At 36.6% G+C, this 15,969-nt stretch overlaps 1 protein-coding gene across 1 annotated transcript in view; it reads left to right on the top strand.

Annotated features, from left to right (window-relative positions):
• The window catches only part of LOC126356185 (brefeldin A-inhibited guanine nucleotide-exchange protein 1), a 202,260-nt gene that overhangs the window by 114,858 nt on the left and 71,433 nt on the right, over nucleotides 1-15,969 (top strand). Inside the window, exons 17-19 of the mRNA XM_050006963.1 lie at nucleotides 8,277-8,406; nucleotides 9,664-9,834; nucleotides 11,423-11,550. Of these exons, the coding sequence (XP_049862920.1) occupies nucleotides 8,277-8,406; nucleotides 9,664-9,834; nucleotides 11,423-11,550 (429 nt within the window). The remainder of the gene's footprint in view (nucleotides 1-8,276; nucleotides 8,407-9,663; nucleotides 9,835-11,422; nucleotides 11,551-15,969) is intronic.

Here is a 15,969-nt window from a genome sequence, read left to right as displayed (position 1 = left end):
TTTGCAACAGTTGATTTCCTAGTGAAAGTCTGTTGAGTGCCGACTACACTTACATCTACTTGAGCCTCTTTCTTAGCTGACTGAGGCAGCAATGCTTTGTTGTTTGTGCCAATGATGAAACTGTCTGATACTGTTCTCTTTCTGTGGCCCCTGTTCCTTGCTACAACTTCCCACCCATCTTCACCCTCCTTCCCCCTTCAGCTCATCAGTTCCTCCCTTGCACTGTCCAGTTCGGCCTGAAGGCGTCTAATCCTCCCTTTCTGTTCCTCTGTTTTCTTGTCCATTGAACATAATCTGCAATACCATGGAAGAGACCCATTTACTTCTCCGATTCCTATGCCACTACATTCAGCCCAATGTAACCATCTGCCACAACAGCTGCACAGAACCCCAGAACTGGCTTTCCAATGGCAGCTCAAACACTTCTCGCTCATGTTTGTTTACAATATTTTTTTGCAAAATTTATCGAGGCAATAACAGTAATATTCTATTAACTGCAGATCACAAAAGTCACTAAAGTTATGTGGGACACTAATATACATATGTACTATTAATGTAGTAACATAATGCAGTTAAACTAACGTTAAAAATTAAAACTTGTATACCCGAAAAATTAGGCCTAAGCTCATTTATGTGCGATACATACTTTACACGTTTTGAAGGGATATAAAAGATAGAACTTAAAAACCTTTAATTCCCCTAGTAGATATGGCACTACTAAATATGTGTGGAATGAAAACAAATCAAATTCTTCACTTAATACTTAAAGAAATGTCGTTAATTTGTATGTCAACCTACGTCTAAAGTACGCAGATAACTTCATTATGGTGTAATATGAACTTAATTGACAGTTATAATAGACTTAATTACTTATCTTCACGAGCTTAATATTCAAGCGTGTGCAATCTGCACCGGTGCTGCCAACCACATGAAAAGTAATGTAAAGCTAATTTATTCATTCACCCAGAGTGGAGTGTGGTCTGACAAAGCTACCGTATTTACTGACACAGAGGTTTTGGTGCCAGTATTTATCTTTATGCCTGCAAAGCACGCCTGTGTTGCGCTACATATTTTCGACGGCAGAAGTTAGTTGTTGCGGCACCTACCAACATTTTTCAGAACTTCCGCGTACTTTGCACTCAATTCTAAGCTGCAGGCGGTTTTTTGGATTACAAAAACCAGAAAAAAAGTGCGGCTTAGATTCGAGTAAATACGGTAACTGAATTAGATTAGGAAATAAGGTTTTATTAATAGATCACTTTTGCAATTTGTGTTGCAAAATGACTGATGGCTAATTAGAGAGGATATAAAATGCAGACTGGCAATAGCAAGAAAATGAATTCAGGAAAGAGGAATTTAACATCTAATATAAATTTAAATGTTAGCAAGTCTTTTCTGGGGAAATTTGTCCAAAGTGAAGGAGTGTAATGTGTATGGTAAACAGTTCAAACAAAAAGAGAACATAATATTTTGAAATGTGGTACTTCAGAAGAATGCTGAAGATTTCATGAGGAGATCAAGTAACTAGTGAACCGAATCAAATTGATAAAAAAGAAACCTACTAATAGAAGTGATTGGTTGATAGTACACTTCCTAACACATGAAGGAGTTGGTAATACAGGGAAGTGTGCATTGTAAAAAGTTTAGAGGGAGACCAAGGCTTGAATACAGTTAATATGTTTGGCTTGGACAGGCTATATTAGCATGAAGGGACCCAATTCTGCAGTGGGTTCCTCTCATCCTGATGTGTAATAACCTTACCTACTTTCTTACCTCCCCCAATATACAATCCTCTCACTTCCTTAAGGACAAAACTGTAAGTTCTGAAAACTAGGATAGTATATTTAATATTATATGTGTCAGTCAGCAGTATTAACATTTCATCTGAAGATAAGTATTAGCCAGCAATTCTGTCTCATAACTTTATAAACTATCAAGGGTAGTGATTTCCGCCACTTGTAGACTTAGGAGCTAGGACTTACAAAGTTTGTATAATTGAGTAATAAATTCTTTCACAGTTCCTGTCTGTTCCTTACTCTTCAGCCTTTCCTATTTTTACTTACTAATGGGAAAGGAAACAGATTTTGATAGATATTATATGTATCATCTCTCTTTTTCTGGTTTTGTAGTCCTGTTCCGTATTTACCTTTAGTGCTGGAATGTCTCGCTAATCTGTAGGATTTAGGTGGCTGACAGATATGTAAACATCAGGTCTGAAATATATAATTGCAGAAGATATTGTACTTACCGTATTTACTCGAATCTAAGCCGCACTTTTTTTCTGGTTTTTGTAATCCAAAAAACCGCCTGTGGCTTAGAATCGAGTGCAAAGTAAGCGGAACTTATGAAAAATGTTGGTAGGTGCCACCACAACTAACTTCTGCCGTCGAAAATATGTAGCGCAACACAGGCGTGCTTTGCAGGCATAAAGATAAATACTGGCGCCAAAACCTCTGCGTCAGTAAAAAAATAAAATAAAAAGTGGAAGACAAGCTTTTTTTCTCCGCCCCGAGTTTCGACCACTGCATTTTCATACTTTATCCAACAAAGTAAATACAAATTCTGTATTGGTCATCTTCGAATGTAGCAGCATTTCAATGTACTACAAAAATCCAACTGGCAAGACTGTTTGGGATGATTGTCAATATGGCCAACTCTACGTTCTGATTTTTTTCCTACCTGTGAGAAGAGATGGTTGTTAATAGGAACTTTTATGAATTGTGAATCACATGCAATATTCTCTTCACCATAAGAATAATATGAATATAAACATTTTGCCGTGTATTCTTTCGTGTTTGCTGCTATCTCATTTAAATCCTGTCTGCCTAATAAACTACAAAACTAGTGCGAGACAATAGCAAACATGGAAGAATATACATATCATATTATGTCATGTTTATATTCATATTACCGGTATTCTTATGCCTAATAGTGATACAGATAGAAATGAAGCACGGCAATTGACTAGATTTTTAAACCTATGATGACTCTAATTTCTGTGCAGAATGTAATGCACAAAAGAGGCGCCTGCAAAGATTTTCAAACGGAGAAAAATTTTAGCTAAACTCTCGTTCAGAACATCTTCTATCATAGGGCCATTCCGTGCCAAGTGGTCTAATATCAAGAAATGTTCCCACATGACCATCATGGATTTTGATGAAATTTTGTATGAATATTCACACATGTTCTCAATTAACACTGGTAAAGTTTCAGTTTCAGAAATTCAATACTTTCGGAGATACAGTCACTTGTTTAAAACATAGCACAGCTTTCTATAGTGCGTCCTTAAATTTTCAGCAACTTTGAGATGAGATATCTCTGTTAAGTATTTGCATGAAAGAAACAAAACTTGGCCACTTTTTACAACTTTTAGAGCTCCTTAAAGTAAAATATTAAGAAAAGGATTTCTGAGCAACTTTCATATAGATAATTTGAAGCAAAGTTGGGCAAAAAATAGCTGTTTAAAAAAAATGCAAACTTTAGTTTTTTATATCTCCAAAAGTAATTGTGGGATGTACATAAAACTTTGCACACCATAACTCATCAACACAAGGTCTTACAATATAAAATTTCATTCTCCTATTGCTTTCCATTATTTCACAAATCTAGGGTGAAGTTGATGATTTTTCAAAAAGTGCTAAAAATGGGTATTTTTAGTCACATTTTTCAGAAAAGTGTTTTCTCCAAACTCTTCTAAACTATGGCCATTAGAAAGAGCATATTCTAAACTATCTAGAAAAGTGGATTTGGTTTTGCAATGCAAGCGTATAAGGCCCTAAAAAGTAGCACCATGAAAGAGGCGCACTCAAAGTTTGAACACATTTTTCTGGCACTCAAATTATACCTGAAACCTTTTATTATGCCTAATAAATGTTTATTAGTGCCTTGAATAATTGAAATAAAAAGATCTGCTAAATAGGCAATGAGACTGTCAGAAAAACTTGAAAACTCTGAGAAGTAGCCCTTCTGCTTTTATCGTAAGTGTTCATCTGCATAAAACTCTTCTCCTTTGTAAAAGAGAGAGAGCGAGATAATGAAGAATTCAATGACTAATAGCTCCATATTTTTGTACTTCTCAAAATTGTAAATATTTACAAATGGAAAATGAAGACCTAATTTTTGGATTCAATTGTAAAAAACATTTTTCCAAAAAAGAATCGGTTTGCTTGAATTGTGCATCAAGTGATGTAAATTTTCCAATCAATATTGCAGAGATTTTAATACCTATGTGTTGTAACCTGTGAATTTTTATCCTAAAGTTATTAGGGACACATGTGAAATTGGTTGGTTAAACATCTAATAGTTTTAATTTTGTATTTAATCACACTTAAATGTAGCCTACTATCTTGGTAAATATGTAACCACTAGTTTCACAGAGAAAATTCACAAGATTCACTGTTTTTAGAAAATATAATGGCAACAATTACTTTAACAATCAAGAGGCTTGTTTGAACAATCAGTATTTCAGTGGTGCGTTTGCAGCATAGTGAGTGGGTTCTCTTGACTGAGTGTGGCTTTTTAAGTGATTCGTAAGGCCATCAAAGTTCGTAATCTAATTTACAAACAATTGTTTTGATTATGTGTTTTATAGCATATATCTCTTATTAGATTTTTTTCACTGGTATTATACATTGTGTATAATTTCATTCAGTAGCAATTTGTCTGAAATTTAAGCAGATTATAATTTGCACTTAGAGGCCAAATACATTATTTAGTTACTGATCAGAGATGGATGCAGAAGGGAACAGCATACCTTCCTGCTCAATTGGGCAAGGAGATAGTGGAACAAAGTGTCATGTCACTTTCATTGCCAAAAAATCTGCTTTAAAATTGTTTGCAGATATTAGTGATGAGGAAAAAGAGTTGTTCGTCTGACGTTCTGAAGCAAAGCTAGACAATACCTCTCAAGTTTGCCTACACCATGAAGCCCTGTTATTGACACAATATGAGAGGTTACAAAAAAAATGCTTCAATCCCTTTGGGAAGGTGAATCGTAATGTTAAGGCAGGGATTCGCACTCTTGATACTGAAAGAGCTAATAAGGCTTCCAATATGTTGAAGAAGCAGCTTCTTAATAACATAAAGCCAGGTCAGAAAATTTATCCGGCTTGCAGGACTACCTTAAATAAACACTTGGAAGAAGCTTTATCAGCCTCATCATCACATTCTGATGAGGACTTTACACCAAAAGAAGAATTAAATAGTAGCTTATTGTGTATCGGTATTTCACCCCTGAAGAGAACAGTAAGCTACAGATATAAGCCCCAATATGTGAAGAAGAAAATCAAAAGGCTCAAAATGTGATTAAAAACAGAATTGTAAATTATTAGTAATGGTTTGTGGCATGACACTATTACAGTTCACGTTTTTATCAAGGAGCTCTTCAAATATATAAAAGCATGGTTTGCACAGATATCCCACATTCATTATTCCATTGATGGCTCCAGTGCTCAATATAAAAATTTCAAGAATTTCCTAAATTTGTGCTATCATAAGTGATTTTGGAATGACAGCCTAATGGAATGTTTTTGCTACTAGTCACGGGAAATCACCTTGTGATGGGATTGGAGGTACAACAAAGCGGTTAGCAGCAAGAGCAAGCTTGCAACGGCCACTTAATGGACAAATTCTCACTCCCCTAGATCTGTTTCACTTCTGCCCTGAAAACATGAATGGAATTAAATTTGTTTTTGTCAGTAAAGATTAAATTGAAAAAAATATTGTCAGAAGAAGAGAGGTTTAAACTTGGACAAAATGTAGCAGGCACTAGAGAAAATCATCGCTATTTACCTAATGATGAAACAGCAATTCAGGTCAGCAGAGTTTCAAATGATTGTTCATCTTTTCTAGCGAAAATGAGTCACAGTAATAAAGGAGGCATATTAATGTCTGCTCTCCAACCAGGACAATATGTTGCATGCATCTATGAAAATGTGTGGTGGATTTGGAATATCTGTGAGACCTCCACAGAGCAAAGGGATGCATTAATAAACTTTGTGTCCACATGTTCCAGCAAATTAATTTTATTGGCCACCAAGAAGTGACAAGTGCTGGGTTACTGAACACCACATTATTGCAGTTATTCCACCTCCATTTGTAAATTCATCTGGCCGGCAGTACACCATTCCTCTTGATATTCATCAGAAAATTAATGTAGCATATCAATAACTGAAATAGGTTAGAGGAAACAATCTAAGGAACCCAAGAGTGCCTTCTAATTTTACACAGGGCACTTAAATAATTTTACTATTAGGCTTGGGAACCTGTGGTAAAGAAACCCACCTGTGGCTGTTGTTGCTAAGCTATTGGGCGTGGCCCCTATGGCAATGGGAATGCTGGTTTTCTCAGGTGAAATGAAACTAGCAGTGGTTAAGCCACCATGAACCCTAGCAACTCATTTATATACTTCTTTTCCATCAGTAAGCTGGTGTTGTTCATTAAACAGGCAACTAATAATTAGATGATTATGCAAAAAAATATTATGATTTACATTCATTCTTAATAATAATTGTGTGTGTGTGTGTGTGGGTGTGTGGGTGTGTGTGTGGGTGTGTGTGTGGGTGTGGGTGTGGGTGTGGGTGTGTGTGTGTGTGTGTGTGTGTGTGTGTGAGAGAGAGAGAGAGAGAGAGAGAGAGAGAGAGAGAGAGAGAGAGAGAGAGTGAGAGAGAGAGGGGGGGGGGGCGGAGGGGGTGACAATTAAGAAATAACATTGTTTCTATTTTTATTCTTTTTATATTCAGACTTAAGAAGTCCTGATGAATAGGACCTAGCTTATTTCACTTATCCCAGACATTAATAAACATGTATAAGGCAAAATAAAAGATTTCGGGTATAATTTGAGTGCCAGAAAAATGTGTTCAATCTTCCAGTGCGCCTCTTTGATGATGATGCTACTTTTGAGGGCCTTATATGCTTTCATTGCAAAACCAAATCCACTTTTCTAGATAGTTTAGATTATGCTCTTTCTATTGGCCATAGTTTAGAAGAGTTTGGAGAAAACACTTTTTTGAAAAATTGGACTAAAAATACCCATTTTTAGCACTTTTTGAAAAATCATCAACTTCACCCAAGTTATGGTGTGCAAAGTTTCATGTACAGCCCACAATTACTTTTGGAGATATAAAAAAACTAAAGTTCGCATTTTTTTTAAATATATATACAGCTATATTTTCGCCCAACTTTGCTTCAAATTATCTATATGAAAGTTGCTCAGAAATCCTTTTCTTAATATTTTATCTTAAAGAGCTCTGAAAGTTGTATAAAATGGCCGAGTTTTGTTTCTTTCATGCAAATACTTAAAGATATCTCATCTCAATGTTGCTGAAAATTCAAGGACGCACTATAGAAAGCTGTGCTATGGTCTTAAACAAGTGACTGTATCTCCGAAAGTATTGAATTTCTGAAACTGAAACTTTACCAGTGTTAATTGAGAACGTGTGAATGTTCATACAAAATTTCATCAAAATCCATGTGGGTCATGTGGGAGCCTCTAGACCACTTGGCATGGAATGACCCCATACACAGTCAATTATTTGGTTCTTGTTGATCATTATCAAAGAAATCAGCAGTGTAAGTAACAACAAATAGCAGTCTTTCGCCATTGTTTCACTAATGAGACAATTCCTCTCTTTTTTTTTAATTGTAAGCGGCAATAGGGCGCACAAAAGCAAGCCATGCCGTGAGCGGCGACAGGTCGTAAACACACATCATCAGAATGCGACAAACAATGCATGACACAGTACAAAATGCTGTTTCAACTAGAGTGACATAAACACCCATAACAAAGAGAACTGCACTTATCAGATCAAAGAAAAATAAGCAATCGGTTCAAACCAGCACATGAAAAAGGAAGGGAACCCGTATAAATACGGACGGAGCGCCTGACGCATAGCAGTGGCTACCTGGTAAAGCTTAACTGCTAAGCTTACGACTCAAACCAAACTACTGTAGCTGTATCATCATTCATTTGACCTAAATTGTGTCTCATAGTGTAGCTTTGTTTCGATTTGGAGGTGCGGCCTTAAACTTTTCTCTTCCCTGGAATTTCGAGTCTCAAATTTCAGGTGCGGATTAGATTAGGGAGAAATTTTTTCCCTTGATTTCGAGTCTCATTTTTCAGGGTGCGGCTTTGATTCGAGTAAAAACTGTAATAGCCTGTTCCTTTTTTATTGTACTTTTACTTTGAAGATTTTGACTGAGAGTTAAAGATGTTCATAGACATGTGTTAATTATATCATGGAAATGGACTCTGATTAAGGCAAAATTTCATTTTTCAGCTGGAAAGAGATGCATATGTTCAAGCTTTAGCACGATTTACACTCCTTACTGCCAATTCACCAATCACAGAGATGAAGGCAAAAAATATTGATACCATAAAGACCCTTATCACAGTTGCACATACTGATGGTGAGTATTCTAAGTGTTTTCTGCTAAATTTATGAAAATTGAATTAAGCCATTTGAAAATCATTGTTCATATCTGATCAGACATGTCTAGTATGGTGGTCTAAAAGCGCTCAGAAAGTTAAATATAATAACAGAGTTGGTAGAGATATTTAGATTGATTGGTTGGTTGGTTATATATTCCGTGGGCCACTTTACATGACAGATCATAATTTGATGGGCAATGAGTCAGTTTAGAGGATATTAACATAATTGGTATTTAAATATGGCTGCAAGCTGACCATTTACAGATGAGTTCACATAACGTGAACAGATTTTTGTTTTTATAACATGAGCCTGTATACTTTTGCACTAGATAATCAGTTAGTTTCTAAATAAAAATTGTTCTCTGCATTAGAAGGGGCCGCTCACAAGGAACTTTTAAAGTTTACAATCAAATTTAACTTTTTTCATTGAGTAGGTGAACAAAGATTTTGTAAACAACATTATTCACTCCTTTCTAAAGTAGTGTAAGTTTTAATGGAGGTAATTTTTCTTCTGGTATCCTAGTTATGGATATCATTACTCATTAGGAATTCTAATGGATTATTTACTACAAATTTCATGAGAGAAAATATATACTGTGCTGCTGTATTTAAAATACCTAACAGCTTAAACATTTCAGGGTTGAGCACCACACATTATTCTTATGAAAGCAATCTGGGAGTGGATGCTATAATGGTGCAGCAACTGACTTGTGCTCAGTTTGCTTAATGCAACTGTTATCTTTAGTCAACTGTTTCTGTAATAATTATTTGCACTTAAAATTTATGTCTAATCACATGGTGAAAATATTGCGTATAAGACAGGTAGCAAAGAAAGCCAAGTCAGAACTTCCACAGAATGTAGTGTAGGTGACCCTATGTTCTTTTTGTTATGTATTGAAGGTGAGAAACACCTCTACATATGGAATTTCCTTGAGAGCATATCACACAAATTGTGATGTATATTTTTAAACAGTAAACAACTGAAAAATGAATCTAAATATAACATGGTGGTTTCTAGCCACTGAACAATGTACAAGCGTATGGATGCAAAAAAGTTTATGATCTTGTTCCTCAGTGATTTCTTTTGTACAGTATGACACTTAGTTTCACAGAAACATTTACATATTTTGGACAAAAATGTTGTAATAACTTTTGTTATTGCTTTCAGGTTTAAGAATAACAGACAATTAACATGTACACATACTGATGACAGTGTAACCGAATTTTGGTTTCAGGCAATTATCTTGGTACCTCATGGCTGGACATAGTTAAATGTATATCTCAACTGGAACTAGCTCAGCTTGTTGGAACTGGAGTAAGGCCACAGTTCATATCTGGACCCAGAGCAAACCACACAGACTACCATCATTCTGATCCTTTGAAACTGAACCTAAGCTCTTTAGACCGTAAGTAAGACAAGTTAGATATTGTTATTCAAGAGAACACTGTTGAAAGTTAGTACAATATGCAATGTTCCAGTGTTGGTTTCATTAGAAGTAAAACTTATATGATTGGAATGAGAGCAGATTCCTGAAATTCTATGCAAATCTATTAGCATTCCACATTAGAAATACAGAGATTGCTTCATTGGTATATTTTCAGTTTAATTATTTAATAAGAGATTGTGATTCACTGCCATTAATTTAATGTGATTAACAAAATTTTGCAAATGTAGTCAATAGATGTTATGTTTTATTAGAGAATTATGTTCAGTACGTTAACTGTTGAAGGCAAGTAATACCTTTTGGAAAGTAGGAAAGTCGTGCAGAATCTGAGTCAAGGGAAATAGTTTAGCACAGTATGAGAGCAAAATTGAGAATTTAGTGTTGTTAACAGAAAAGGTCTAAAATCATAACAGCATAATTTGTTAGCTGGCCTGACTGCTATTTTTAGTATGAGGAAAGAGAAAACGAACTACAGAAAACACGCAGCCACAAACACTCAAAAAGAAATAGCAGCCACAACAATTTAAAAAAAGAGAATAAGTGTGACTAAATAGATGCAAATATGAAGGAACTGATAAAATCATGGAAAGAAGATGACAGGTCCGTAGTGGAGTTCATGCAGTAGCAAAATTTTCCCTGCACAATCCTGAGGTGCTGGTATGTGTGAAAACAACATAAATCTCTTACCTCAAACAGAGCCCCAATATCATGTCAGTTATGTTGCAGAGCATACTACGAAGTAGAATATTTTGTGTTATCAGTCACATCTCTGCGAGTGTCATTTATTCTCAGTAGCAGTTGACATGTGAAGCTGAACAGTTGTGATTGATTGTTATGGTCTCACATGTTCCTGGATTGTTGATGAGAAAAGTTTCCAGGTGGGATTAGGAGTAAGTAGAGAGAGGAGGGATTACATGTCATGTTTGGCAGCCTGAGGTATCACTATTAAAACAGTTTAACCGTAGAACATGAAATCTGATTGAAGAGATGCACAGGATATGCCTAGAATGTTTCTGATACTGGGAAAGTGACAGCAAGTTACTCTGTAATGTGTTGAGGAAATTTTGGGGAATGACTTAGTAAAATTATAACCTTTGAGATGAAAGTATTGATAGTTTTCTAGCAGAGATTTAGTATAACACACTTTAATGTTTCTGGAATGAGTCAGTAATATCGTGTATGATTAAGATGATATGGGAAATCACTTTGTGAACCATGTTGTCGGTCTGAGTGGAATAAGTATACAATTATCAGATAAGTAGATTTTTCAGTCAGTATTGCTCATGCACAGACAGAGATTTGGACTAGTGTATATCTTTGAAGTGAAAACGTTTGTAGGCACACATACAATAAAATGGAAGATTCTCATGCAGACATCTACCTCATGTTTTCTCCTGGGCCCCCTTGATTTTCAGATGCATTAGCCTGTTTACTTCAGACAGGTACTAGTGCATTTTCCTTCATTTTCATTGTTGATGATCAGTTGCAGAATTTGTATCGAAAGGAATATTACACTTTTATTTTATTGTTATGTTTTTTTTTTTTTCAGCAAGTGTGAAAGAATCAATAGGGGAAACAAGCTCCCAGAGTGTAGTTGTTGCTGTGGACAGAATATTCACTGGTTCAACAAGGCTTGATGGAGATGCAATTGTTGATTTCGTAAGAGCCTTATGTCAGGTGAGCATCTTGTCAAACTTATGTCTTTTTTTTATTGTTATTATTTGTGTGTGTGTGTGTGTGTGTGTGTGTGTGTGTGTGTGTGTGTGTGTGTGTGTGAGAGAGAGAGAGAGAGAGAGAGAGAGAGAGAGAGAGAGAGAGAGAAATCCTTTGTCAAGGATTTGATTATCTATTTGATATGAGAGACATTCTATCTCAGATCCTTACCACCCCTCCTGAAGTAGTGTTCCATTTTCCAACCAACCTCCACAACATTCTAGTCCAGTTGGATACAGTGAAACCCCACTTTTACAGTTTTCAGCGGATTCCAAAAAAATGGTGCGAAATGTGGGAAATAACGTTTTAAGCTGAAAAAGTTACATATAGGATATCCCCTTGCATTTTCACACTGTTTGTATAATATATGTACGTAACAGGGTGCAAAAGACTTGTCACGGACTTTTTTATTTTATTATAAAAGGTTTATTATCTAATAAAAACCGCTGCTGTAACTGGAATTGATAACTTTCTGGGAAGAGCAAACATTTGACTTAATTTCAAAAGTCATAATCAATGTTTTTGGAGAGCCTGCCGCTATCATTCATTATTTAAATAATGAAATACGGCACTAGTCACACATTTTTTCATGCTTAATGACACATTTCGAGAATTTTTAATTTCAAATGCCGTTATCAATGTTTTCGGAAAGCCTACAGCTGTCGTTCATTATTTAAATAATGAAATACTGCACTAGTTGCATATTTTTCATGCTTAACAACACGTTTCGAGAATTTTTTTTCTCGTTGTCAAGTTCAAAAATGTACATAAGTATTTTGTGTGGTGTTTATGTCTTATTCTGCCTCTTGTGCACTGTAGTCGTCTTTTTGAGGTTATCAGGTGCTGTGCATCATCAGTTATGTAGAAAACACCACACACTCAGACTATCACTCACACTGTTTGTGTAACATCACAAAAAATATCAAGAAAACACTGCACATGACAATGAGAATAAACTCTCGAAACTCATTTTGCTCAGCATGAAAAAAATTCGTAACTGCCGTTGCGTTTAAACTGAAAAATATTTGAGCAACACAAAGTGAATGACTGTGTCAACTAGCACTACATGAGGCGAAATGCCGAAACATTCTAAATATGGTTGGACAAAGATGTCACGCTGATCACAACAGTCAGAAAACTGCATTTGCGCAGTGGTGTGTTTGGAAATGGTTGTGAATGGTCATGATATGTTTATTCGAATGAACCTAGTTACTCCCATCAGCTATCACACCAAGTAGTGCTTGGCAGCGGCGGGAGGTACGGCATTAATTTTTCCAACTTTTACCAGTTCAAATCCGTTGAGCACCCAGGTGTCAAGAAACTTATCTACGTAATATTTGTAAACGCTACTGGGCGGCCAACATCATGCCAGCATCATTTTTTTTCTCGACAAATATTTTTTCGTAATGCATATATTGTGGGAAAATTGTAAATGTGTCGACACTAAATCGGGTGAAACTTAATATTGTGGTCATGGGAAATTTGATGGGAACGATAAAAAATATTGTAAACGGCAGGAAAACGTTAATTCTGGGAACGTAAAAACAGGGTTACTCTGTATCACTCCTAATCTCAACCCCTTGCCACAAGGATCATATCCCTGTGGAAGATCCAGGTGCAATACCACCCACCTATCCAACACTTCCTATACCTGTCTTGTCACAGGTTTATCCTATCCCATCTGAGGCCGGGCCTCCTTTGAAAACAGCCATGTCAAATACCAGTTCTGCTGCAAACATTGCACATAATTTTTTTGTTTGTATGACTACTAACCAGCTGTTCACCAGAATGACTGGCCACAGCCAAACTGTGGCAAAGAGCAGTGGGCCACTATGTGACACAACATGCAGCTGAATGTAAAGTTTATTTCAATGGTTGCTTCACAGCCCGGTACATGTGGATCTTTCTGAACTATACAGATGGGAGAGATTCTTACACCACATTTTCCACTCCCAAAACATACCATTCTGAACGTATGGTAACCTACTGTCCACATACCCTAGATCCAACAGATTGCGCCCCCTCAGACGTATCATCTCCACCCAATTCACATTCCTCACCTTCACTGTGCACTGCTCCCTGCCAGTGTACCCACTGGTCTTTTCCCCTTCTGTGCCCCTCACCTTTTCTGCTCCCCATTTCATCCTCCCCCACAGACTCCCAAAGCTGCCTGTGGCAGCCTTGTCCTGCTGCCGTCTAATTCCTGCGTGCTCTGCCAGGTAGCAGTGTTTTCAGTTGCTGCTTTTGTTCAATGTGACATTTGCATTCTGGCTACAGTGGCCAGAGATAGTGACTGTGTACATGAGGTGTGCGTGGTTGCTTGTGTGTGTGTGTGTGTGTGTGTGTGTGTGTGTGTGTGTGTTTCCTTTTAGGAAGATGGCTTTGGCCAAAAGCTCAATGTGCAGCAGTGTTTTTGTTGTGCATGTCTGCAACTCAACATGTAATCTTCACGATGAATAGCAATCTATCCTTTTCATGATATTGTTGATTTTTTTTTCTTTGAAAGAAATGGAACTATCTGTAACTGTAAGCCAATCCAGACCTTATCATCCTTCCTACATACAAAAGATCTAACAATGGTCGTGAATCATAGTGACTATATGGCTGAGGATCGCCACCAACTTTCCGACACTATGCGTGCAAACCTTATGACCCTTGATCCCACTCCAAAAATCCAGTAAGACCTGCAGTTTGTATAGATACCACTGGCTGAAGCAAAGACTTGTGTAGATCTGTGTCCATAAAAGTTTTCAGCCTGGTTTGAAGGTGCAACCCAGTGGATTTAATTGTTTCCTTCACCTCTGTCTGAAGTACTTGTCTAATCATGTGCTCCAGAAGCTTGTTGGTTTCTTCATCAATTTTTTATTTATTTTTAATTTTTTTCTTTCAACTTGGAATAGAGGTAGCAGTTTACCAATATCACACTTCCCAACATTTAAAAAGAAGAAAGTGTAATTTTTTGTATGATTTGTTGTGCATAAGTGTTGGCAAACATGACATCTAGGAATAAAACTGTTACCAGGACAAAGTTCATTGGAATTAGTGTATTTTCATTTGAAGTCACGTACAGGGAATCAGTTTTGTATGTGGGCAATGATCGGTTCTTGTGAGGCTATCAGTGAATCTCAGCCTTGACAGTAAAGTCAAGATCCATGTGAGTTACCAGTATTAGTAAACTACTGCCCTTGGATTTACGATGTTTTTATACTGAACAGGGAAAATGCCAATTTCGAGACCTATCATAAAAACTGCCAATTTGGTGCTATGTCATTAAAACAATTCTTTCTTTTTCCTCATTTATATGAAATTTTTATGTCCCTAACTATAGTACCTACACCATCAGCCTAAACAACTAATTTGCTTAGTATGTGCAGAATGGAAGGTCACTCATGCACCAAGACTGAACCTACTCTCTACCAGTGTGTGTGCAATCCTGCTAGTGATAACAAATATAATGGGAGACACAAAACTGTGTACAACCATTTGCCAAAAGTACTGTGATGAAAATCTATTGTCTGGGGAAGATCCCAAGGAGTGGTATTGACTTTTGAAACCGTCTATACTGTGATGTTGCTTAGGGTCCCAGGTATCACATTCAGCAGCCATTCAACAAACAGGACTCTCATTTGCAAGTAAACAACGAAAAAGAATTATACAGATGCTCTAAAGTCTTAAAAATAATAGTGTTACACAGTGCTGCAGTGTAGCTGCGTGATTAAGATACATTTTTGACATGCTGAAGGTTTAGAGTTCAAATCGAGTCAGGTGCTTTGAATTTTCTTATTTTTGATTTTGTATTGGAAGACATTAATCATTATTTTTATTCATCTAATTGATTTAAATTTAATTTTTTATTTCTAATCCTTTTCCAGATCATTTTCATCATCTGCTTGGTATTTTTGTTTGCTCTCTTTCTTCGTATTAACCTTTTCTTACGGGGTGTTTCAAAAATGACCGGTATATTTGAAACGGCAATACAAACTAAACGAGCAGCAATAGAAATACACCATTTATTGCAATATGCTTGGGACAACAGTACATTTTCAGGCAGACAAACTTTCAAAATTACAGTAGTTACAATTGTCAACAGATGGCGCTGCAGTCTGGGAAACTCTATAGTACGATATTTTCCACATATCCACCATGCGTAGCAATAATATGGCGTAGTCTCTGAATGAAATTACCCGAAACCTTTGACAACGTGTCTGGTGGAATGGCTTCACATGCAGATGAGATGTACTGCTTCAGCTGTTCAATTGTTTCTGGATTCTGGCGGTACACCTGGTCTTTCAAGTGTCCCCACAGAAAGAAGTCACAGGGGTTCATGTCTGTCGAATAGGTAGGCCAATCCACGCCGCCTCCTGTATGTTTCGGATAGCCCAA

Source organism: Schistocerca gregaria, chromosome 3, assembly GCF_023897955.1.
Source record: "Schistocerca gregaria isolate iqSchGreg1 chromosome 3, iqSchGreg1.2, whole genome shotgun sequence".
Taxonomy (NCBI): domain Eukaryota; kingdom Metazoa; phylum Arthropoda; class Insecta; order Orthoptera; family Acrididae; genus Schistocerca; species Schistocerca gregaria.
The sequence above is the reverse complement of the archived record's forward strand: the minus strand, read 5'-3'. Positions and strand labels throughout refer to the sequence as shown.